General features: G+C 38.0%; 1 protein-coding gene across 1 annotated transcript; it reads right to left on the bottom strand.

Annotated features, from left to right (window-relative positions):
- Positions 1-65: 65 nt before the first annotated feature.
- TBC1D2 (TBC1 domain family member 2) lies at positions 66-26,812 on the bottom strand. The gene is made up of 13 exons (XM_070935414.1): positions 26,405-26,812; positions 24,830-24,968; positions 22,639-22,777; positions 19,185-19,303; positions 17,986-18,158; positions 9,428-9,814; positions 7,567-7,677; positions 5,036-5,220; positions 2,943-3,416; positions 2,618-2,738; positions 1,366-1,551; positions 1,048-1,169; positions 66-267 (listed from the first exon to the last, which is right to left on the bottom strand). The coding sequence occupies exons 1-13, from the start codon at positions 26,810-26,812 to the stop codon at positions 66-68; spliced, it is 2,766 nt and encodes a 921-aa protein (XP_070791515.1).
- Between the last annotated feature and the right edge of the window lie 419 nt (positions 26,813-27,231).

The raw sequence follows: 27,231 nt of genomic DNA, 5'->3' as shown, positions 1-27,231 counted from the left end.
CATAAATAACTGCTGCCTTTCTGTTTCAAACAAAGGCAATGAGATGACCAGAGGGTAAATGAAAGTTACATCTCTTCTTCCTCCTCACTCGCGGGTCCATCTAGCTGGCTGGCTGCATGTTCAGCCTGTTCCTTCACGTACTGGGCCTTTAGCTGCTCCAGTTCTCTCAGCTCAGCTTCCACTTTTAATCTGTGAACTCCGCGTCGATTCTGAAGCAGCTTCATGGGAAACGGATTCATATCACCGAAGGCGATGCTCATCAGCTTTCTGGAAGAGGAGAACTACATGAGCCATACAAGAAATAGAAACCTAGTAACTCTGGCTGAACATACATTTGGGAGAGAAATATCCTTCTTCAAAATATAGCAGTTTTGCAAAAGTGCTGGTCCAAAGAGCAACATATTTGTGCTGTTCTGCCAAAGGCCTCTCTTAGATCACACTAATTCAGATTGCCTGGGAAGCTTTCTTTATATGCAGTTAATTGAAACTAGACAAAAGCATCTGCAGCAAACTACGATGATGCCAAAGTGTCATCCGGATAATGACATTATCTCTCAAATGCTGTCATTATGTGCTTGCATCCTGACATGATGCAAGTATGCACAACGTGAAACTTGTGAGATGCCATCATACCGTCATCATTATTAATCCCCCTTTGCCACACCCTCAGAGACACCCATGATATTAGATTTGGTGGTCAATCAAATTAGGAAAACACTCAAAACCCATCAGTGAGTATATTGAAATGAGAAGGAAAAAGGACATTAACAAAGTCTATTTACTTGATTGGTGCTCAAGCATCCTTTTCACATCATACAAGTAGAAGCCCCTTCCTTAGAGTTAGTGAGTTTGCCATCTGACCATTGTGTTTATTTCAAGACTTAGATAAACAACATGAGGAATTAGGACTGGTGTGGCTTAATAAAGAAACAGAGACTCGTTTTAGTCCAGGTGTCAGCCCGACAGCTTCCCATTTGTCTCAGCAATAAACTACTTGATCTGTGTTGGTTTTCCTGCACTGCCTTTGGCTTCTAAAAACATTCTTACCTGCCATCACAGATAGTTTTGGTGAAAAAACGAAGATATTGATAGAATTCCAGATTGTCCTGAATCTTCAATATTGCTTCTTCATTATATTTAAAAATTGCAAGTGCGTAACGGAATATCACCTGGGGCAAAAAGAAACTTGGTTGATTTCATGTAGTGTATTACTGGAAGGATGTAGTCACACCTGAATAATTTACAAAGATAGTAAAGATTCAATAAACATGTTAGGTGTCCAGAAAATTGGTCTAAAATTGTCTAGCTGCTGGGAAATATACGAAGACATTTAACCAACTTTGTGGATGAATATAACTTTCTTACCTTTGCACCTTCATAGAGGAAAGCATCCCAAACTCTGAAGAGGAGATCACTGACAAGACTATCAACAAAAACAACCAGGAACCAGTTAAAGGTCACTAGGGACAGGTCAATTTGAAGTTGATCCAAGTGCGCTCTCAGCCTGGGAAGCTTCTCTGATAAGATGTCTTTGAAAACTTTTTGATCTACCTGGATTTGGCAAAATAGCAATAGTGATAAGCACTTACGTTAGAAAGGCTATTCTTTATTTCTATGGTCTCACAGGTTGATAATTCTTTTAGAGAGGAAGATCTATATGGAAAAATGAAGTCTTTTAGATACTCCTGTCTGGAACCATTTAAAGAATGTTTTAATATTATTTCCAGCACTTTGAAACAAACATACAGTCTTAAACTGTAGCTATTGTAATAAGATCAGCTATAGTGTATGAGATCCATATACAGTATATGGTCAAAAACCATAACTGTGAGAGGGATCTTGGACTTCTAGTGGACAATCGCTTAGATATGAGCCAATAGTGTGCAATAGCAGCCAAAAAAGCTAATGCAATCCTTGGTTGCATAAACAGAGGGATAAAGTCACAATCATCAGAAGTATTAGTACCGCATTATAAAACCTTAGTAAGACCACATCTGGAATACTGCATCCAGTTTTGGTCACCATATTATAAAAAAATGTTGAGACTTTGGAAAGTGTGCAGAGAACAGCAACAAAGATGATTAGGGGCCTGGAGACTAAAACATATAAAGAATGGTTGCAGGAATTGAGTATGGCCAGTCTAGAGAAAAGAAGAACTGGGGTGACATGATAGCAGTGTTCCAATATTTGAGGGGCTTCCACAAAGAAGTGGGGGGGTCAACCTATTTTCCAAAGCACCAGAAGGCAAGACAAGAAACAATGGATGGAAACTAATCAAGGAGAGAAGCAACCTAGAACTAAGGAAAAATTTCCTAACAGTGAGAACAATCTATAAGTGGAACGGCTTGCCTTCAGAAATTATGGGTGCTCCATTACTGGAAGCCTTTAAGAAGAGACTGGACAGCAACCTGTCTGAAATGGTATAGGGTCTCCTGTTTGAGCAGGGTGTTGGATTAGAAGACCTCCAAGGTCCCTTCCAACTCTATTATTCTGTATTCTGTAGATCCTTCCAATAGGTTCTGCTATAATATAAGCAATTCTCAAAATTACTTTTTCTCACAATATAAAATTCTATAGTTATCCTGTTCCTCAGCACAGAAGGGAGCCCCAGACTTACTTGCGAGCCTATTAATGTGTTGCTGTAGTAATCGTGAGGCATTAAATTATTTGTGATATGAACTAAGCACCAGAAAGCTTCTTCTTCCTCTTCTAGGATCAGCAAGGCAATGGCAGCCAGTCTAGGATGAGTAAGACACCATTATAACTAAAGCAGGTAAACATATTACACATTAGACACTTCAGATGGTCACAAATCTGAATTTTCAGTGTTGAAAATTACAGCAAAATGAAAATAACAACAAAAAACGCTGAAGACCCAGAGGATTCTTTTAAAAACTTTGCTACATTTGAAACGAAGAAGTATAAGAAACGTAAGTAGGCACCTGTTCAGCCCTTGGCAATAGCCGATGGTTGGATTTTGCCAGGAGAATGCAAGTAAAACTCTTCTGAGTTTGGGAATAAGCTTGGAAGTGGGTGACATAAAATGTCTATTGTTGGGCAGTGTGCGATGCAGATCCAGTTCAATTTGCTGGGAAGCTGGGTGCTCAGCATTTTCACACTTCTTGAGTAAATTGTGGTAATGACCAGCAGAGCGTATTTGCTTTAAGCGATGACTGATAATCCACCTCCATACCCTCTGGCGATGCACTGCTGGGACACCACACCGCAATAAGCTTTTTAACTCCGAGGAGGGAGTCAGTTCCCCAAGGTTATTCCATCGCTCAGAGAGAGGTTTCTCCGTGGTCTCCTTGTTCAGATTGGTGCATTTGATCTCCAGGGCCTGGATTTTGGCCAAGAGCTTCCAGTCTGCAGCTTCATATTCAGGAACTGTCATAAACCCGTAATCATCATATTGACTAAACAGTGGAAAGAACAGAATTAGGGAAATGACAAATTATTAGGCCACACTGGGGATGAAAATGTGAATTGTCTTTAAGCATACTGTACAAACATTGTAACAATCTTAAAAAAATTGGAGGCATCTTTTGGAGATCCGGAAGGAAGCCTAGCATTTGATAATTGTGCACTTCAAGAAAAATTAGTCAGACTAATGATCTACTTTTTTTTAGCTGTTACAATAACACAGACCCAAAAACTCTGAAAAAATAAGGTAAGTAAAGTGATCTACATTTATCTGCTGTTTGAATACACAAGTGACGACCAGCAACTAAAGCTAAGTTATTTTACCTCAACTTAACCTATGTTATTGCAAAAACAGCATAAGGACACGTAGTGGGCCATCAGTTGAAAGAATGAATCTGAAATTCTTGCTTCTAGCCACAGTGAGCCTGGTATAAATACAAACCATCCCATCTGACTCTTGTTACATCCTTAAACCCCCATAACTTTAATCTTAAAACTGTCTACTGTGGACCTCACCCCATTCCTAAGAGGTCTGTGAGGGGGCGTGCATAAGTGCACCAGCGTGCCTACCATCCCTGTCCTACTGTCTCCATTTATTTGTCCCCATTTCCTGTGTTCATATCCATGTTTATTGAACCAAGTTAAACAACGGATTAAAGATATACACGGGCAAATGGATATGGCAACCCTTTCAACTAATCATTCCCTTAAACTGCTGACAGCAGTTAAAACAACTTTCACCCTGGAAAAGTATTTATATTTAGAAATGCCATCAGTGGCGAGACAGTTATTTGTTAAGTTTAGATTCGAACTTCTAGATACCAATGTTAGATTCGGCCGCTATCGGAAAATTCCGTATGACAAAAGAATATGCATATGTGGGGTAAACGTCGTGGAGGACACGGCGCATATAATATTCGAATGTAGTCTCTATCAGGAAGTTAGAAATCAATATCTGTCCCCAATTATAAATAAATTTCCCCACTGGAATATAAGCCAAAAATTAGCATTTCTGTTGAGGGCTGACTCTCCTCCCCTGGTAAGAGCGATCACTCGATACCTTAAAAGGTTGATGGCAATACGAGCCAGTTATATCAAGGAAAATTTTATCAATTGTAAGAAAGATGAGCTCAGTTAGAGAGGAGCTATCCTATTTGGGTTATCTAGTCTTCTAGTCTTGGCAACTTAGCTATTGAAATTCGATATGGTAAAATTTTAATGTCATCTATCATATATTTTTAGATTGCTATTTTTGTAACTGTTTTATCTTTTTCCCTTTTTCTCTTCTGTTTTGTTTGAAAAGGCCTTCGGGCTATTCAATAAACTATACTATACTATACTATCCATGTTTATACTTATACTGTATCTGTTATCTCATACATGTTTGACAAACTAAATAAATAAATCTGCAGACTCTTGTCGCTTTCATTAGAATGCTGGAAGTAGCATTGTGGCACTGGAAGCTCCGCCCCTTTTGGCGGGGTGTGCAATGTTACAACACAGGCAGAAAAGCCCCCAATCTTGCTTTCTTCCCCACCCCACTGAAGATATCACTGATCCACTCCGTAGGCATGCCATGCCTCTTTCACAAATGGTCCTATTAGTAATTTACTTGATTGGGCTTAGCTGAATAGGAATCAGGGTTTCTTCCTTCATATCCCATTGCAGTGCCTCTTCAATGAGTCCCGTCACCAATGCCATGTGTTCTTTAGCCAAATCCGGCAGCCCCTGCAGGGTCCGTAGAGACATCAGGTACTTGCTTTCAATCTGGCAATTGTGGGCTTGCAGTTGCGCACACTGCCGCACGAAAAGAAAAAATGGCTGTCAAAATAAAGGATTGTTCCATCTGCCTCTTGGATTCATTCTGAATGCGTTCTGATTTTTAAGTTTATTTAAAAAAAAAAAAGAATAAAGCAACCATCTACAGATTAAAGTAGGGAGTATTGAAATCAATTGTTTGAGACAGGAATCTGATCTTGTTAATATAAATTCATGTGTCCTGTAGTTCATTTGACCTGTATATACCGTATTTTTCGGAATATAAGACGCATTTCCCCCTTCCCAAAAGAGGGTGAAAATTTGGGTGCGTCTTATACACCGAATTTGCAGCAAACAGCCCGTTTCAGCTTCAGTTTCAGAACAGCCTGATTAGCACAAGCAGCTGTTTGTCCATTGGATCGGCCTCCCGACCATCAGCTAATTTCAGGCTGCAGGAATTGCCATTGCCTATTGCCGTCTCCGCGCACCCCATTTTTGGCCTCCGCTGTTTGCTTTGCTGCAAGGAGGCAAATTGCTGGGAGGCAGAGGCAGATTTTTTTTTTTCTTGTTTTCCTGCCCAAAAAAGGTAGGTGCATCTTATAGTCTGAAGCGTCTTATACTCCGAAAAATACAGTAGTATAGTATGTAAAGGTAAAGGATTCCCCAGTCAAGTTTGACTCTAGGGAGCGGTGCTTATCTCCCTTTCCTAGCTGAGGGAGCCAACGTTATCCGAAGAAATTTCCGTGGTCATGTGGCCAGCATGACTATACATCAAGGGGCACAGAACAGTGTTAATTTCCCACCAAAGTGGCATTTCTCTACTTGCGTTTGCATGCTTTCAAGCTGCTAGGTGGGCAGCAGCTGGGGCAAGAACAGGAGCTCACCCCATCCCGCGGCACTTAAGTCTCAAACTGCCAAACTTCCAGTTGACAAGCCCAGCTGCTAGGCCATTGCACCCCTCATATAGTACGTAGTATGCCTATATGTTGTTTTGCATATTTATTAGATGGGGATTTTTTCCCCCATTAGTATTGTCACTGCAAGAAATCTGCAATTCTGTTAACTTTTTCTGAATTGGGATTTCATGATATTTTTGAAGGGAAGTGATTTTAAGACCGTTGGAGATGAATACATGGAAGGTATTGCAAAGAACACTGACACAGCACACTGCTGGTTTTGAGGCACTTTATATGCTGTGGGAATTCAACAGGTGTTGGTGCCAGTCAGCTTTAGGAATGGTGAAAAAAATTCTGCCCTTGTCATATTTTCCCAAAAAGTAACAACTTCAGTATGTTATTTTTTTCATAAGAATTTGGCTATCAGTCATTGAATTGGTAGTAACATTGGGTTAAATTAAGGATTCTCTCTTTTTCACTGATCATCCCATCCGCTAATCATCAAGGCTGCTTTTAACTGGATTGCCTCATTTTGGATGTGATGCTAGGGGCCTATTTAGATGAGAATTCATATTATCATCGAGTAGGAAGGGACCTTATAAATTATCAAGTCCAACCTCCTACTCAGTGAAGACTCCTTGGTCGTCTGTCAGACTATCTCAGATGACCATACAATATCTATTTGAAGATGATAGCTCATACCATCAGTTTATGAGGCTAGGCATTTGATATGTGGACGATATTTATGCTTTAAACACATAATTATGGGGGGGGGCATTAGCAGCTATCTACGGTTGGGTGTTTCTTACCATCATGAAATTACTATACTCAAGTTTTATCTATTTCAGTCTCCATTGGGTTGTGCCTCTCAACCCAAGTTTGGTTCCTCTCAGAATTGCAATTTTTGTAAATTAAAAATGGAAAAACACTGAATTCACTGTTCTTTACAACTTGATGGTTTCCAGTTTACATTCACCTAGCTGTTAATATGATTTTTTTCAAAAGGTGTGCTCTTTTTGAACACATCTTGTTTTGTGCTTATTTATGAATAAAAAGTAATGGCTTTTTAGCAGACTGCATCATTTATTGGTGACTATGTTACAACTGGAATCATTTGGATTAACTGTAGCAACAATTTGATGGCAGGTTTATTTTGTCTATTTACATCTAGGGAATCCTGAATTGTTGCAATCACACTGAACCAATCTATACGTGTGTTTGTGGGTAAAATAATTTTTTCCATATCTCTGAATTCACATATGAAAATTGAACCCACAGCTAGCCCAAGAAGTGGCCCTCCTCAAAATGCATCATGTGAACAATCATATTGCTCATGCCAGTGACATGAGAAATGAGCAAATAAAAAGAGTTCCCAAAGTTCCTGTGTTTGACAGACAAGTAGAAAACTTCCTATATATTTGAAAATCAAATTAAAAACGGAAGAAGAAAATCAAAACACCAATGTGAGTTAAATAGCCTTGCTTCTTACCTTCATCAGAAGGTTTTTTTCTCTCTGTGCCACTGTGCTCCATATTTTGCTAACCTGGTGGACTTCGGAGTTCAAAAATTGATTCTGAGTCTTGTATGCCTCAAGATCATCCTGAGAAAAAGACAGGAAAAAGCATGTAAAGTAACCCTCACCCTAAAATGTGCATGAAATTAGGTATAAATTGATGATATCTCAAGAAGGAAGGAAGGAAGGAAGGAAGGAAGGAAGGATCAGGCTCATTTTATTTCTGTATGGTCACCCTTCCCTGGTTTTCCAAATTGATCAAGAACATTGGCCTAAAATGTAACATAAATCTTCACCCTTCTAATGTCTGTGTAGACTTTGACAAATGTTACAGTCACATAGATAAATAGACCAATGACTTACAGCATATTAATCTGATTAGCCAATGGGAACTAAGCCCCATACAACTGAGGACTCAAGATAAATTGATGGATATTCATGTCATAGATACAGTTCAGAGCCTTCTCTGGGTTAGGACCAATCAAAGAGGAACAGTCTAGTCTCACATTCTTAGATCATCAACAGATATTTGTGTTGTATGTGTACACCTTTTATGTGTACTGCTGCAGATATGCTAGACATCTATAATTTGTAAGGTTTTATCAGTTCATTTAAAATACTGTTTAAGACTTATTTCAAGAGGCTATGATGCAGATAGCCTTCGCTTACCAACTGCAATAGGGACTGGCAACTCCATCTCTAAGCAAAGTAGCAAGGTCGTTAAGCACAATGTCATGTGACCATACTGACATCAGTTCTGTTAGTTTTGGCTGCAACCGATAAGGCTATGCACTGCCCATGCTAACAAATATATAAAACTTAAATCTGCACATAATTGGTGCAAATTGTGGGCTTATCGTAGCTGTGCCACTTGCATGAAACTTACAAAGATCATTGTGCCATTTTCAATTGCAGTACATGGATTATTTTATGTCAACAACGACGCATAATGTATCATAATTTACATAAATTTGTTCTCTGTTTTTCATTTATAGGGAAAAGCCAAAAACTTCCGGGTGTGATTCAAGGTGTTGGTTACCATTTTTAAAGCGCTCCATGGCTTAGGATCTGGGTACTTACGAGATCGCCTTCTGCTACCGATAGCCTCCCACCGACCAATATGCTCCCACAGAGAGGGACTCCTCAGGGTGCCGTCGGTCAAACAATGTCAACTGGCGACCCCCAGGGGGAGAGCCTTCTCTGTGGGGGCACCTGCCCTCTGGAATGAATTGCCCCCAGAGATACGGATGATCCCTGACCTACGTGCCTTTCGCCATGCCCTCAAGACATTATTGTTCCAACAAGCTGGGCTGGCCTAAACATGAATTTTAATGGTTGTCTTAGTTTTTTTTTAATAATATTGGGGCCAAATTATTTAATTATTTAATATATTTTAAATTGTTTTTAAATTTTATGTATATGTGTGTTTTATTGCTGACTGTGCACTGTGTCCCTTGGGAGAAGGGCGGTATAAAAATTTAAATAATAAATAAATAAACTACAATTGCATCAGATTTTTATTGTCAGGCAGGGAAATCTTAACTGAATGGCATCTCTGGCTTCCCAAAAATTAGGCAGTTATTGTCCATCCATTTGAAACATGTTTTCTCTATTGTAACTGTACTGTAAACTAAATATGAGTCAATAGTTTTTAGGAGTGGGAATCTGTTGCCCAACCCTGTTCTATTTTTAGAAGTGTCTACATATATATGCAACACACAAGCATATCATTGGCAAAACAATAAGTGTGAAATTGTGAAAGGCTATATAGCCAAAACGCAACAATATTGTACTGATTATACAATTTGAGCCTAGTTGTGAATTCCTCTCAGAGTACCTTTAGGTGTTCAATCTTTTCCTGTTGCTTGTACAAGGTCTCGGTCATGATGCTGTCTGCCTCGGTAACAGAGTCGGACAACTCTCTAGTGAGCTGTTCTGTTAGCTTGAGGATGACTTGTTGCTTTGCTTCGTTTTTGTCCATCAAGAGTTGCACATGTTCTCTCAGCTCATTGAGGTGCTCCTCCTTCAAAGCAGCCTCCTGCTCCAGGTCTTTCTTTTCCATCTCTAGCACTTGAACCTGTTTGTTCAGCTCAGCAATCTGCCTCACTTTGTGGCGCACTAATTCCAGTCTGTCTTTTTCCGTATCTGTTACCAGATATCTGCAGGACTCTCGTTTCTCTTGCTGAGCTGCCTCCAGAGCTTTGTGGAGAAGTTTGACCAATTCCTGTAGGAGGAAAAAAAAATGAAAGAACGAATCTATACTAAACCGGGTAGGAGCCATGGAAGCAATCCACCACTATATACTAGAAGTACAAGGAGAACAATGGGAAAGAAAGGATCTCCTGGTTTTCCATTTAGTGCTTCTTAGGTGCATCTAGTGGGTCATTGTATGAGGCAAAAGACTTGCTAGTTAAGCTTAGGCCAAATTCAGAAGGTCTATTTTTATGTTCTCTTCCTCTCATGAAAACACATTATTTTGTAGTTCAACCCCCACAAAATAAGTCTTTAAGTACAGAAAGAAAAACATATATATAAAAGAAATAGGTCAAGATCTCCACACTTATGGGGCTAATGGCACAACTGAAATTTTGGCAGCATGCGTTAAATACCCTGAAGAAAATGGCTGAAATGAAAATGGCTGAAGTGATAGACACAGCCAAATTATTTAACAGGAAACTGATTAACATTTTTTTCCTAGCTACTCCTCTGCCTTCCACAACACCCACTTTTATCTTTGTTTTTTTCCCCCCTGGGCAATTGGGTAGATTGTCCTGTAAAGGACCAAAGCAAAGCAAAGCACCAAGCCCGCAGGTTCCACCATTTTGTTTTCTAAAATGCTTCTGGGTCAATTTGGAGCCTGTATCATAGACACTGATGTAAATAAATGACATTTGAAGCTGATGCTTTGCAGAATGCTATCTTTTTTTCTTTGATTAAAAGAATATTTTTTTAAAAAAAAAAACCTACATGTGGCAGGTAGTCTTGTGGATGCCAATCAAAGTACACTTAAAGATCATGTTGTGGACCTAGATATAGATGGATACAATGAATAGCTCTCCTGCAGACCTTCATCTAAAGTGAGGTGAGAAAAAAATCATGGTGGCAGATTTCCTTTCCAAGGAACTTGTCTCATTTAAAATGTTTTTCCATTCCGTCCTAAGACCATAAGTAAATTAATATAAAATAGCAAAGTAGCATATGTGCCATGCTGTGACAGGAAGATGGGGAAAAAAAGATATTGGCACGATCTCCACGGGATTTTGAGCATAATCCAGCCACAGCCATCACTGGAATGATGTAATGCCTTTCCTCATTGTTATTATTTTGGCACAACAATGACTGGATTATTCTAAAAGACACTATCAATCTCTAGTGGCCACAGACCTACCTCAAACAATTTTAAGATTTTAATTACAATGTCAAAAGATGGTACATCTGACTTGGTTACTATAGGTCATCAGAACACAGACTGGAGTTCTCTGTTTCCTTGAATCATCTCAAGATAATACAGCTGATTCATAAGTTCCCTATAGCCACTGGGCTTGTGATGTTCATATGATGTATCCCAGAGAGCCACTTTGATGTGACTTGCTGTTACGTTAAATAACAACTCTTAGGAAAACTAGCACAAATGTTGGGAATGTCCCATTTGTTATACAAGCAGCTCTTAGTGCAATTCTCTGAAAACAACATTGCATTTTCAGTTCTTTTTTTTGTTGTTGTTGGGAAAATGCAGGGGAGGAGTGGGGGGGGAATGAAAATGTCACAGTTATTGGGGTGTGCACAAAATTCAACTTTCTCTGTTTTTCTGAAAGGAAGATGAAGTTCCCCCTTCCCCCAAACTGTGTGAATTGAGAAGCTCTTCTTTGTTCCCCATAACTGGATGTTCCTGAAAGCAAGGGAATATTTCCTTAGATGTAGAGAAACCATATGGACAAACATCTGCCATCTAAACGCATCTCCATGAATAGGGACCTGGAGGCTAAAACAAGCAATGTCGACTGACGACCCCCAGGGGGGAGAGCCTTCTCTGTGGGGGCACCCGCCCTCTGGAACGAGCTACCCCCAGGAATACGACTGATCCCAGACCTTCCGTCGAGCTTTGAAGACCTCCCTATTTCAGCAAGCTGGGCTGGCTTAAAATTTTAATGGGTTATTTTAAGGGTAATGGGTTTTAATTTTTGGGAAGCCAATTTGATTTAATTCTGTTTTAAATTATTTTATATTTTATATTGTATGTATTTTAATTTTGGCTGTTCACCGCCCTGAGTCCTTCGGGAGAAGGGCAGTATACAAATTTAAACAATAAATAAAATAAAATAAAATAATAAAATAAAATAAAATAAAATAAAATAAAATAAAATAAAATAAAATAAAATAAAATAAAATAAAATAAAATAAAATAAAATAAATAGGAAAAATAGTTGTAAGAACTGGGCTTGGCTAGTGAAGAGAAGGACCAGGGATGACATGATAGCGGTGTTTCAATATTTGAGGTATTGTCATAGAGAGGAGGGGATCAGCCTATTTTCCAAAGCACCTGAAAGCCAGAAAAGGAACAATGGATGGAAACAGATCAAGGAAAGAGTCAACCTAGAAATAAAGAGAAGTTTTCTGACAGTGAGAAGAATCAACCAATAGAACGGCTTGCCCTCAGAACTTGTGGGTGCTCCATCACTGAGGCTTTTAAGAAGAAACTGGACAGCCACTTCTCAGAAATGGTATATGGTCTCCCGCTTGAGCAGGGGTTGGACTAGATGTCCTACAAGGTCCCTTCCAACTCTGTTATTCTGTATTCTATTCTGTAGCAACCCACAGATTATCCAAGGACATTCCAGTGATTTCATTGATCCCATCTATATGACTTATCCATTCTCAGCTCCTTAGCAATTGCCAAGCATTATCATCTTTTTCCTGCCTATCATTTATTCTTATCAATGCCTAGAGCAGAGTTTCTCTATCTTGGCATCTTGAAGATGTGTAGACTTCAACTCGTACAATTCCCCAGAATGGCCTACAGTATATGAATTCCTGCTTGCTGATAATTCCTTCACATTAGGCTATATTTATATCATGAATGAAGGCAGATATACATATCCCAGGATAATGTTGCAGGACCCAATCTGGGTCAGTCTCCAGGACCAGAGGTTTAGTCTTCCAAGCTTTCAGATTTGTGCTGGAGTTTATTCTCAGGGAGCTTCTCTTTGGCAGAATGTGTGCTTTGGACAATTCTATGTGTAGTATTTATATGGTGCCTGGCTGTGTATGGTTTTTTACTTGTTAATTGCGGTGATTGGGAATTTATTTATATCAGAATTGGGATACTGGATCTTCTTTCCTACATGGAACACCTATTAGTCATCTCCAAGTATGTAACTAAATGACTTTTTCCCCCTCTCATTCTTTTAAGCATCCAGCTTTCATAGCTATACAATATTGAGGAAAAAGCTTTAACTATGCTGATGGATTTGGCCATTGCAATATGCTTTGTTGTTTTCATGATCTTGAATGTCACTTCCCTCATTGCTATGAGCAGTTATTGAAATAAATTGTTTACCACTTTATTGTTTCAAGAGAAATGGTGAAGTCACCAACCTCACTGCTTGACAGTACCTTTGTCTCCTTAATGTTTAACACTGTATTAACCTGGGCTTGTCACTCCAGTTTTATCATGAGTTCTTCTAAATCCTTACTTTCAGTTAATGGAGAGATTGTTTGCAAACAGTAAGAACTTGATTTTTATGGATGCAATGCAGTGGATTTTGAATGCAACAGGACAAAATGTGGCTAAGATTTCAGCTGCAAAATCTATTTCTGTCCAAAACAGTACTGATGACTGAGATCATTTATATCATTTACCTAATTACCTACTTGACATTATTATATCATATGTTTTCTATCACTTGTATCAATTTATGTCATTTGTATAATTAGACAAATATGTACCGTAATCTCATGCACACCTAGTAATTAAGTCAAATGTGTAATCACACAAATGACACAAATTACTTTCTACATGTTTTCATTGTCCAACTCCCTGCTCAAGCAAGAGACCCTATATCATTTCAGACAAGAGGTTGTCCAATCTCTTCTTAAAAACCTCCAATGATGGAGCACCCACAACTTCTGGAGGAAAGTCATTCTACTGATTAATTGTTCCAAATGTCAGGAAATTTCTCCTTATTTCTAGTCTAGTTCCCTCCTTGATTAGTTTCCATCCATTGCTTCTTGTTTTGTCTTCAGGTGCTTTCAAGAATAGCTTGACTCCCTCTTCTTTGTGACAGCCCCTGAGATATAGGAACACTGCTATCATGTCATCCCTGGTTCTTCTTTTCATTAAACTAGACATACCGAGTTCCTACAATCGTTCTTCATACGTTTCAGCGTCCGATCCCCTAATGTTTGTTTATGTTTGTTTTATGTTTTATTAAATTTGTATACCGTCCTACTCCCGAAGGACTCAGGGCGGTGAACAGGCACAGGATAAAATACAGAAATACAAAAGTTAGAAACAATTTAAAACCAAATTAAATAATTTAGCCCACGACCATTAAAATCGCAATAATTTAAAACAAATTAAAATTTCAGTTTAAAAATTTAAAAGAAAGGGAAGAAAATTAGGCCAGGCCGGCTTGCTGGAATAAGAAGGTCTTAAGAGCACGGCGGAAGGTGCGCAGATCCGGGATCCTCCGTATCTCCGGGGGGAGCTCGTTCCAGATAATGGGTGCCCCCACAGAGAAGGCCCTCCCCCTGGGGGCCGCCAGTCGACACTGCTTGGCTGACGGCACCCGGAGGAGCCCCTCTCTATGAGAGCGTACCGGCCGGTGGGAGGCTGTTTGTGGTAGTAGGCGGTCCCGTAAATAACCAGGTCCTAAGCCATGGAGCGCTCTAAAGGTGGTAACTAAAGGTGGTAATCATCTTTGTTGCTGTTCTCTGCACTCTTTCTAGTTTTGAAGTTCTTTCTACTTTCTGAAGTTTTAAGCATATGTATTTAGGTATCAGTAGCAGTAATAATGGTAATTTTATTTCATTGCAGAATTAGCCAATGTGCATTTTTTTCTATTTGCAGCCTTTTCCAAATTGTATTATGAGGGAATTAGCAAATCTAGTGAATAAAGCAGGACAGCTGAGCTGTGTGTAGGATTTTTAGCATGTTTATAGCTATTTTATCTCTCCAATCTTTCTCTTTTGAAGGGTTAACATAAATTTAAAATTGCCTTCATTTTAGAATAATGCATTAATCATGTTGATAAAGTATGTGTGTGTGTGTGTGTGTGATTTACTACAATGTGTGAACCAAAGCAAACCATAGCATAGAGTGAGGCACAGGGTCTAGTGAATGAATTCATTTTCTTAAAGCAAAATAATTATAGTATTTAGTAAAAGCAGCAAAAGGATCGAATTGGGACTTATATTGTAAAAGCTCCTTCCTTTTTTCCTTTATGAAATAATGAACAAGGGTGGTTTTCAGCAGTTTAGCAGGAAGTGTGTTACAACAGAAATTTTTGGCAGAGGAACTACAGAATGCAATATCTTGCAAAGTTATGTTCTCTTTTAACATTAGGTTGAGCATGTTGGGCATCCAGCAATTTATTACAGGAACAAATCAACTCTGTATTCCAGCAGTTTTTCTGTAGAGCTTCTAATATCTGAGATTGTTACTGGATTAAGAACATCAGGGAGGATGGCTGATTTTATGTTGTACTGAGTTTATATATTATTTTTATTGATTTTAAGTGGGTTGTTGTCAAACACCAGGAATCTTTGTAGAGCTTGTGAGATATATATATATATATATATATGACAAAAGTTAATAAATAGCCTTAATCTGGGAGTTGTAATTATCTGGGAGTGAAAAGAGTCTATAGTGTTCCATTCAAACACAGAAGTCTAATAGTCTGATTAGAGAAAGGGCTACAATCTCATTTACTAATAACTGGAAACCCGTTTTGGACTTTTTGCTGAAGATAGGGTAAAAAAACTGAACTCGTGATTTATGGATTTGATGGTTAAAATGGAAAGAAATGTTGATGTAATCTTAGAGAGAGATGGTAAAATATTAACTGGTGCTAAAAAGATTGGAAGTTTTTTTAGAACCTTTTGTTCTCTTTTGCTTTTTTTTCCAATTTTCTTTCTTTTTTCTTTCTTATTTATTCACTAAGTTTTATTTTCTTTATTTCTGGTCTAAAATTTGCAGTGTTTTTCTCTTGTTAAAATTTTCCTTAATAAAACTGAAACATTTTTTCCCTATGGAACATACTTTGGATGTAACATTTTTAGGGGGGAATGCTTTTATGGAGCATGAAAAATATTGTTGTAAAATAATGTTTCTTTCACAATGTCCTTCACCCCATCAATGTAATATTTTCATATTTCCTTCCCACAAGGTATACACAATTCACCCCATTACTGTTATGTTTCTAAACAACCCTCTCAGGTTGGTTACATTCAGAGTGACAGACCCATCATTATTTAGGAATAACTTTCTGACTAAGTTGGGATTTTAATTTGGATCTTTCCTCTCCTACCTAATTATATTGCAGTACCTAGCTACCATAAAAAGCTAACTAAGACATGATCCAATTAATATTTGAATGGAAGTCACCAGAAAACCGCAGGACTATAGGCCAGATTGGAAAGTTGAAAAAAATGCTACAAGAAGTTCCATTATCATTAAAAAGCTTAATAGAAATATCTGTGATTCACATGACCCAGAGAAATATTTTACATATCCAGAGATAAAACATAAACTGATACAAAATACAAAAAACATAATATAGGCACAGGCATAAAATTGATAATGTAATGAGCATAGTATAAAAAAAGTAATTTAGACTAACTTAGAGTAGTGTTCTATGACTCACAGAAATTATGTACCAGAAAAATACATCTAAATCTGGATTAGCTATCCAGGCCTGTCCAGGGGGCATATCCAGAATGTTCTTGCTGAAGGAAAACCTTTCAGCAAAGGGAGAGCTCCTTTATGGAGCACAGCTTGAAAGTTACACTAACTTCTCAAAGGTTGAATTTGTTTAGCACCTGTTGAGTACAGGTAGCCCTCGAGTTACAGCCATTTATTTAGCAACCTTTCAAAGTTACAACAGGACTGAAAAAAGTGACTTGTCACACTTACAACCCGTGGTCACATGACCAGAATTTGGATGCTTGGCAACTGGTTCATATTTATGATGGTTTCATTGTGTCCCAGGGTTATGTGATCACCTTTTGTGAGTCAATGGGGAAGCACAGATTCACTTAACAACCGTTACTAACTTAACAACTGCAGTGATTCACTTAACAACCGTGGCAAGAAAGGTCGTAAAATAGGACAAAACTCAATAAATGTCTCAGCAACGGAAATTCTGGGCTCAGTTATGGTTGTAAGTTGAGGACTACCTATACTATTCTTCAATTGCCTCAAAATGTTCCTACTAGTGTTCTTTTGTATGGAAACAGGCCCCCTTAAATTCCACCCAGCATGTGGTCTAACACAGAGTTGCCCAACCTTTCCAGCTTTGCAGACCCGCGGGGGTGGGGGAGGAAGAGACAATGTTTCCACATGAGTGGTTGGCAAGCGCAGCTCCATTGTGTGATCATCTTTACATGAACTTGATGCTCTAACAAATGGAGCACACATGCAAGTGCTCACCCGCTGCTTGTGCAAGTGGGGATGTGTGTTCACTCGCACTCACCCACCGTTTCTGCAGCCAAGTTGTAAATACCTCATGGCTCACTAGTGGGCTTTGGACTAAAGGTTGGGGACCCCTGGTCTAACATCTCTTAAGTTTGGGTTCAAAGTTGCTATTCTGCCCACAGCTTTAGTCTCATTAATGCTAACTGATGCCCTTATCTTGAAATGGAAAAGGGGCTAGAGGAGAAGCTGGATGACTGTGGATTTTCTCCCACACATTAATAACAAACTGTGTAAAACAGATTGCCTCCTTTCTTCTGGGTTTAACTGCCCCCACCCCTTTTTATGTTACCTCAGCACTCCAACGTCATGAAATATCAAAAAATATAATTTAACACAGTACATAAAATATACATACTATTAAGAAGAAATGACACTTCTTCTTAATAATATACTTAAGTAATATACAACCTAAGTTTCTTTTATATTAAAAGTCAAACAACTTGCAGCCTGGATGATTAAATATATTTATCAATGAAAGATGCCAGGTTTATTTGCTTGCTAGAACATGCCAGTCCAAGGACATTTTTCCAGAAACTTTTCCTGTTTAATTTTGCTTTCCATTTGCTAACAACCTGCATTGTCACTAGAAATGTACCAGGAAACAATTTCTAGTCCAACATTGTCTTATACATGGCTGGATACTTGATTTAAATCTTTTGGTTGATCTACACTAGGTATATATTTTAAGGGGGGGGGCTTACCTTCTGAGATTTTACTTCCTCTGTAAGAATCAAAACTTGGTGCTGAAGAGAAGCTATTTTTCCCTGTTCTGCTCCTTCAACAAAATAATGAAAACTGCTGTTTGCTTTTTTGTATTTTCGGAGTGTTGATGGCGTTGGTCTCATTTTTGTGTCCTTCTGCATCTCTGCCATGACTGAAATGAAAACAAATGATAGAGAATACCTTCTTGTACTGGAAGATCTCAGAATTATATTCTGAAAAATTAGTAATATAGCAAAACATTAATACGGTATCTGCTCTAGATAAGTCACAAGATTTATGAGCAATCCTCTGCATGTTTATCAGGAAGTACATTAATAAATCAAATAAACCTTTATTATGGTCAAAGACCAGCATAAGAAGGGGAGGGTACAATAAATTTAAAATAAAAAAACAAAACAAACAAATCAAAAATACAATTACATTAAAAAATTAAAAAATATAACAACAAAAATCTAAAAAAAGAGTCTAAAAGGAGAGAAGTTAAAAACAATAAATAAGCATTAAAAACAAGATATACTAAATCTATGTAATACAAATAATTAAATGAATCAATTACAAAATAGGCAATAATAATGGTCTAAATGCTCATTAAAATCAGTTTGTGCTACAGGTCATCTTCTCTAAAGATTTTAAGTACTGCTGTGCAGAATGTGGCAACATTGTATAAAATTGTCTTGTGCACCCCAGGTCTTTTTGCAATAATGGCTAATTCAAATGTAGAATAGGCACTGGAGAAGTAAATGTTCTGTTCCAATGGCGCTTTTTCAAGAGGAACTGGACTTTCTGGTTTTTCTTTGAAGACGTTTTGCTTCTCATCCAAGAAGCTTCTTCAGCTGTGGATGAGAAGCGAAACGTTTTCAAAGAAAAACCAGAAAGTCCAGTTGTCTCTTGAAAAAGTACTTTTGGAACAACCATGACCTGGATGATTGAGAATCTCCGTAATAAATGTTCTGTCTACAAAGTGAAATAATTAATTTGCATTAGATCTAACCCTGTTATAAGTCCCATTCAATTTAGTAGGATTTATTTTTAAGAAACATTCAGATTGTATAACTATTTTTGTTTTTTGTTTTTGCTCATCTCCCACAGTTTGCCTTCATTGATTTGCTTCATAATACGATCACAAAATGTAACAGGAAATGTCTTTTATACATTAGCATAAAAGCAAAGTAAGTACCTGTATCCTCGGTTTCTCCTTTTAGGTGCTCTTCATCAGCAATAATTTCAAAATTATCCTCAAACTGACCACAGTCTCTTCGGTTCTGACGGCTGCCACACAGGTTATGCACTGTGTTTCTGAAAGAAGAAAATTGCATAGAAAAGCTAATGCTTAGATCTTCATTCTAGATCTCACTATAGTGGTTAAAGCACATCTGGCTGCAGTTCTTCAGAGGCTGTGTGGAAACTCATGTGACAGAATATACCTTCTAACTAACCCCAAAAATTATCTGCAGACAGAAAAGCAGCATTCAAAAAAACAAAAACCACACTTCTCTCTGTTACACTGGGTTTCTCTGTGTAGTAAGGCTGGAAAATATCTGGGCTGCAAAATCCAACCAAGCCCCAGATGGCAACAAAGATATAGGACATCATAGTTGACCAGAAAATGCCAACTCTTTGCAATCGATTTGGAATCGACAGATTTTTGCAGCCAATATGTGATATTTTAAAGCCTAAAATGTTTGCCTAGTAAAACACTAAATCATTATGAACTACTACCTGGTGTGAAGAGTTAAAATATTCAGCTATCAAAATGGTCACAAACTGAGAGCCAGTTTGGTCTAGTAGTGAAGGCATCAGATTACAAGCTAGGTAGGAAAATGTAAGTTTTACTCCTGTTTTAGGCATGAAACCTGGCTGGGTGACTTTGGGCCAATCACTCTCTCTCAGGCGATTACATCAGGCTCGGACGACAAGCTGGTCAGTCAATTCTTGTTGCAACCAATGTATCAGCACTTGTATGATCAAAAAAAGCAGCCCTACAATTGCAGGAAAATGCTAGAGAAAAAAATAGTTGCAAATGCCGGTTTGTTTAGCAAGATAGCAACTGTGGTTTGCTTTATGAGATCAAAGTACTATAGAATTTGCTAGGTCCAAAGTGTTTCTGTTTTCTCAATTTCATCTGATTTTAATACGAGAGCAGAGAAATAACAGTTATAGTAATTGGTGGTTAGGTTTAGCTGTTTAGGCTTAAACTCTACAAAGAGCTGAAGAATTAAGCAAGTGTACCCGTTTTATATTATTTCCTATAACTTATCTTTCATTCCTTGGCTGGTAAAAGAGAAGCTACTTTAAATTTTTTTCAGCAATATTTTTCATTTCTGAGATTGAAATCAAAAGTGATCATGTACTTTCAAACGCAGCATATCTTTACAATTGAAAGTATTGGAAAGCACTTTCTGCTCTCATTTATCAGTTCTTGATAAATAAAAGTGCTTGTTAACTTTGACAGGTACTCTGCAACTAGCATCTCACTCTGCTGTTCAAATATGGTATAAACAAATTTCAAATTAATCAATTATTATAAAATGGATATCTACATGGCTAGTTTTGTGTATGACTGTCACAGGGGTGAAATCCAAATTTTTTCCCTACCGGTTCTGTGGGCGTGGCTTGGTGGGCGTGGCAGGGGAAGGATACTACAAAATCTCCATTCCCTCCCCTCCTGGGGGAAGGATATTGCAAAATCTCCATTCCCACCCCACTCTGGGGCCAGCCAGAAGTGGTATTTGCTGGTTCTCTGAACTACTCAAAATTTCCGCTACCGGTTCTCCAGAACCTGTTAGAACCTGCTGGATTTCACCCCTGGACTGTCAGTTTGGTCTAGTGGTTAAGGCACCAAGCTAGAAACTGAGAGACTGTGACATCTAGTCCTGCCTTAAGCACAAAGCCAACTAGGTGACCTTCAGCCAGTCCCACCTTTTCAGCCCTATGAAGCCAGCAAGGGCAACCCACTTCTAAAATCTTGCCACGAAAACTGCACAGACTTGTTCAGGCAGTTGTCAGGAGTCAAAAACGGACTTGAAGGCAAAAAAAAAAAAAAAAGCTTTATGGTGATCATGTTACCATATTACAGTACATCTACTGACAATGTAATTTAGTGGCAAATGAAATGTTAATTTGTATTGCTAGTCCATGTATGATATGCCATATGCTAAATAAATAAATAAGTGTCAAATCTCTTTGCATCTGGCAGATATTTGATTTAGTAGTCCTTTTACTCAACTGTAGGTTAAGTTACATGAGTTTACAGGTAGTCCTTGAGTTATGACTGTAATGGAGGCTTGCCTATCACAATTGTAACTAGTGATAGTCACCTAAGTGCAGTCATGTGACTGCAGAATAGTGACCAAAGGAAGTTCTAACCCGGGTCATAAATACCCCACAGACAGATCTGTTGTAATGTTGAATGGTCATAAGTGACAGAGTCATAAATCAAGGACCACCTTTAGAAATGGCATACTATGCATAAATTGTTCACTACTACCAAAATCAAGGACCACCTTTAGAAATGGCATACTATGCATAAATTGTTCACTACTACCATGTTTCCCCGAAAATAAGACTGGGTCTTATTTTCTTCTGGGTCCCAAAATAGGCACTAGGGCTTATTTTCAGGGGATATCTCATTTTTTCCCTATGTACAGGAGGCCCACTTCTTCTGCTTGCTCACAGTGGGGCAGGAGGCTGGCTGTGCTGGCTCTTAAGTAGGGCTTATTTTGGGGGTAGGGCTTATATTAGGCACATACATAAAAACCATGCTAGGGCTTATTTTCAGAGAAACAGGGTAGATGAGCGCTGAATCATGTCTTGTTTCATTTTACTCACATTAGAGAAGAAAGAACCCCTTAAAGTGCTTTAGGCTTAATGGTTCTCATTAGAGCGAGGTCATACATTTACCAATAATCCGAGTGAAAACTGAACAAAATTAAGGAAATCAGGATTTCTACAACTGTACTGGCATCAGTTTGCATTTAATTCTATGCAAGAGCAACCATTTTATTTAAGTGTTCAATTTAAAAGAATTTCTAAGCTGATTATTTTCTTAAAAAAAACAAGATAAAGAGAAGAATTCAGTTTTAAAATAAATAAAATGTTTAAAAGCTTGTTGGTGTAGTGGTGTAACCACTACACCAGGCTGGAACTTAAGAGCCTGGGTTCTAGTCCTGCCTTAAGCATGAAGACAGTTGGGTGACCTGGGGTTAGTCCCTTCTCTTTTAACCCTAGGAAGCTGGCCAGGGCAAACCACTTCCAAAATATTGCCAAGAAACCTGCAGGATTTGCCCAGGGAATCATCAGAAGTCAAAAAATGTGAATACCACATCATCTCTATCTAGGTCTTGCTAACAGAGGCACCAAAATATGTCCTCCCTCTCCCCACTCAGCTAGTGGCTACTGTAGTCAGTTGAGAGATGAATAATAGTGGATGGAGCCTGTCAAGACTCACAGGGAAGAAAACTGAGTGACAGCTCACAGTTTATTTCTTTGCTATGGAATACACGACTATAGCCTTAGGACTGGGAATTCTATTCACAATTTCCAAAAGGCACCAAGTTCAGTAAGATGGCTACTTCAGCGCAATATATTTAGCATGGTTATTTTTCTGGAATGCAAACAGATGAAATAGTTACTGAATTTCAATCCAAGGATGCTTGAGAGAGATGTTTTGAAGAGCAATAGAAGTCGGTGGTGCTGGTAGAGAAGCTGCCTTTATGCCAACTACATCAGTGGGTGTTTTCACTGGGGGTAAAAAATCCTGTTCTGCCTCAGCTGCAAAGAAAGAGACAAAGCTTAACAACTGGCAGTCAGGCAGGCAAAATCTACAGATCAGATGGCACAGCTATGGCATAGCTATATCCTGCAAGGCATCACAGTATTCTCAGCTGCCTCTTGAGCAAACATTGCCCTTTGACTTGTAACTACTTCTCCTTCAACTCTGTGTAGACTGTATCTAAAGAGGCTTTGTGGGAAGGGGAAATCCTGCCACCAATCTTTATTCTACTAGGGAACAGATTGGGTAAAACCCAGTATTTTAAGAAGGTGAAGTCAATGTTGGCTAGTTCTCAGATTGTCTTAACTTCCTAAAATTAACTTGCATTTTTCTTTCAGCTGTTGACAAATTGGCTTGCTGCAGTTGGGCAACCTATGCTCAGCTCTTGCCTAATGACAAAGCAGGGGCAAACCCATTCTTCTCTTACTTTGCCTCCAATAGCTGAAATACAGAAATTCTGTTTTGTTGATTACACTGACATTCTCACTTTCTACAAAAAGGGGCCTAACAGCTAACAACTGTAATAATTCAAAATTTAACAAAATACAGCACCAGAACTAAAGAACATAAAATAGAAAAGAACAGAAAGCTGTAAACCAGTGATGAAAACTTCATTAATTCAAAGTTTATTACAACACATATGATATATATATATATATATATATATATATATATATATATATATGTCACATTTTTATGCCGCCCAACTCCCTAGCGATTCTGGGCGGCTTACAGCAAAAAAACAATGCAAACAATATCCTGTAATTTTTTTTTAAAAAGAACATTAAAAACCCATACACTTCATTCCATGGCCGGGTCTCGTAAGATCGCCTTAGCGAGATCAACAGCCCCAGGCCTGCCAGAAAAGCCAGGTCTTCACCACTTTCCGGAAGGCCAATAGGGTGGGGGCGGTCTGGACCTCAGGAGGTAATTGGTTCCAGAGAGCCAGGGCAGCCACAGAGAAGGCCCTGCCCCGCGGGCCCGCCAACCGACATTGTTTAGCTGACGGGACCCGGAGGTGACCAACTTAGATCAAAATCCAAATTATAAACATCTTCAAATGTTTCAGCTAATGTTAAATCAGTTTCAGGGCACACCACATGAATTCAATGTGTGATTTTATATATCTTCTTCCTTCAGTTTGGAAAGTTGGGAGTATATAGATTGGGCCAAGGCATATATAGCTCCTGTGGCATTAACATCTATTTTAGAAAATGCATCCCTGTCAAGAAAGGCAGAATAAAGCTTGTTTATTGTGGGATATGGGATTGACAAAGACTCCAGCTGTTTATTAGCAATAAACTGGGGACAAATTGAATTATGTTTTTTAAATGCTTTTTGCTTGATATATGGATCAAGACTGAAGGACAATGTTCAGGATGATGAACGAAGGACCAATATTCGGAAGAGGAGAAAGCAGAGAAAAAGGCAGGGCAACAATAATAATTTTTGCAGCAAATATATGCATTTAGAATTCTTGAATGATGACCTGTAATATGTGGAATCAAACTGTAGCCAATGGTCATCTTGATCTCCATCAAGACAAGCATAAGTTTAACAAATTAGTAGCTACTGCTTGGCCTTCCATGCATTTAGAAGGCTGCAGGACACATGCCGCAATGTTATATTAATTCTTTTGTTTAATAATGTTGCTATGCTGAACTGATTACAGTATGAAACATATTGGGAGGGAGGGAGGGAGGGAGGGAGGGAGGGAAGGAAGGAAGGAAGGAAGGAAGGAAGGAAGGAAGGAAGGAAGGAAGGAAATGATGTTATCAAAAGGAATGAAACCATCTTTTTCAGAGTGAAATTAGGACCAAGATGCTTTGAAGGCAAAACACTCTCACTCTCTCTCTCTCTTCTAAAACAGTCCAAAGCCATATACTGATATTAAGCAGCACAATCTGGTGGCCTGATGGGGGATCAAAAACAGTTTACTACCACAGGCAATCAAGAGATGAAGAGCTGCCTACCCTGACCTACATAACCTCTAACAAGAGTGCTTCTCCTGTTGCAATTCAAGTTCAAGCTATTGTACTTTTATTACTTACTGATGCTCTGCTGGGCCTCATTTATGGAAGGCAAAGATGGCATGGCTTCAACAAAACCCTTTGCCTGTTTATTACAAAATTCCCAGCGTTTCAGCTGCAGTTGTTGTAGCCAATACATCATGGCTTGTTTGTTGACAGCCTGTACAGTAATTCAATTTAAAATCAAAACAAAAGAGAAAAGATACAGTCTTTATAACTAAAGTAGTTTTTTCCAAAATTGTTGCTGTTCAGATGGGAATGCCACTCCTAATATTCTTGTTTATCACTAATTAAAATCAAAATCTTTATTGCACTCATAGATCAGCGTAAGAAAAATAAAATATAAATACTTAATAATTTTAAAAGCTAAAAATATAAAATACACAAGGTTAAATTAAAAAAAAACTTTAGTGTATGTATGTGTATATATATATATACACACGCACACATATGCATGCATACATACATATACTGTAATTCTAAAAAAAACTTATAAAAAGGAATAAAGACATTAATAAAAAAATGAATTCTTACTAATGTATCAGAATGCAAACACTCTTAGCCAACAAGTTAAATGATTTTGCTAGTGATTTTTATTTGAATCTTATTCATCCATAGCATGGTAAACAATTACAGGTAGTCCTCAATTTACAGCAGTTCATTTAGTGACTGAATGAAAGTTACAATAGCACTGAAAAATGTGACTTATGGCCATTTTTCACAATTACGACCTTTGTAGCATCCCCATGTTCATGTGATCAAAATTCAGATGCTTGGCAATTGGTTCATATTTATGACTGTTACTGTGTCCCATGGTCATGGGATCACTTTTGTGGCCTTCTGACAAGCAAAGTCAATGGGGAAGCCAGGTTCATTTAACAACTGGGTTACTAAATTATCAACTGCAGTGATTCACTTAACAACTGTGGTAAGAAAGGTCATAAAATGAGGCAAGACTCACTTAATAAATGTCTCACTTAGCAACAGAAATTTTGGGCTCAATTGTGGTCATAAATCATGAACTACCTGTATGCTACTGTGATATTTAAAAATCTGATTGTACTGGACAGAATATATTTATCAACCCAGCAAAAAGTTATATTTATTTGCACATATACAATATCATGTTTCATAACAACGCTATCTATTGAGAATGTTTAGAGATAAGCTAATAGCTTGCCCAACAATGTCAATAAAAAGATATCACATGACATGAGATTTTTTTTAAAGAAAACATTTTCAAACATAGCAGCTAGCCAGAACTTTTCAAGCCATATTTCAATACAAAGTTTGTTTAAATTTCTAGCACTGAGAATTTGTTTAGCTATCATAGGCAAGAACACAATCAGTTTCTTATTTCATAATATTTTGTGTAGCAAATTTAAACTTGGACAGTTCTGAATTCTTTGTTTAGCAACTTTATTGAAAATATCTCTCAAGTTGCTGAAATAATAAATATAATTGGGGCTTTTTTTTTTAATTTGATTTATATGCCGCCCTTCTCTGGAGACTCAGGGCGGCTTACAATATGCTAAGCTTCAGTCCTAATTCAGGACACATCCACCCCCCGCCCCCCATCTTCCTGAAATTACATACCTTAAGAATAAAGTCTTTGATGGGAGTGCTGATTTCAAAAATACCCTCATCTGCTCCCACTTTCAGATCAAAGCTCGCAATGGAAATGTCTATGCTTCCCAAAGGATTAATATCCTGTGCTGTCCTGTAGTATAGCAAGTAGCATTTATTTTCATCATAGCAAAACCAGCGTGACTTCCAGGTCTTGATTGGTGCTTTAGAAGAACATTTATATAAATAGCCACATAGTTTTTTTCTGGAGGCTTCTTGGCTAGGTTTTATATCAGCATTTTCCCAAACCTCAGGACATGGAGATACATCTCCGATGATATCATGACTGCTACTCCAGGTGTCTGCCATTTTTTCCTCTGGTGACATGTTTGATGTTCCAGATACAAGATCCTCTCTGTCCTCATGATCTGATTTCATGTTTCTTTGAACAACAGCTCTTTTGATGGTAGAATACTAATTGAAAAAAAGAAAAAGAAAAGAGACATCAGTTAAGAACAGTAAAGTATAACCAAGTACATGCAATAAGACCAATCACCTAAAATTATCTGAAATTCCAAATAGAATATATATATTTTTCTTAACGCCAAATACAGAAAATATTTTTTTCTATTTGCCTTATTTAAATAAATTGGTGTTATTCATTCTGCTAAAGCCATAAATAAATAGAAAAATTATTATTTTTTAAATCTATTGTTGGCTATTATCTTTATTAAGAACAAGGAAAATGGCTCACACATTTTGAATTTCCCAAAGTTCTTCTTTGGGCAGGAAGTTTTAAAATGCATAGACAAGAGGATGTGGTATTATATTAAATTCCTTCTCTTGCCAACAAGTTT

The sequence above is a fragment of the Pituophis catenifer genome, unplaced genomic scaffold, assembly GCF_029215685.1.
Source record: "Pituophis catenifer annectens isolate HBS135680 unplaced genomic scaffold, rPitCat1.0.hap2 SCAF_2, whole genome shotgun sequence".
NCBI lineage: Eukaryota > Metazoa > Chordata > Lepidosauria > Squamata > Colubridae > Pituophis > Pituophis catenifer.
The sequence above is the reverse complement of the archived record's forward strand: the minus strand, read 5'-3'. Positions and strand labels throughout refer to the sequence as shown.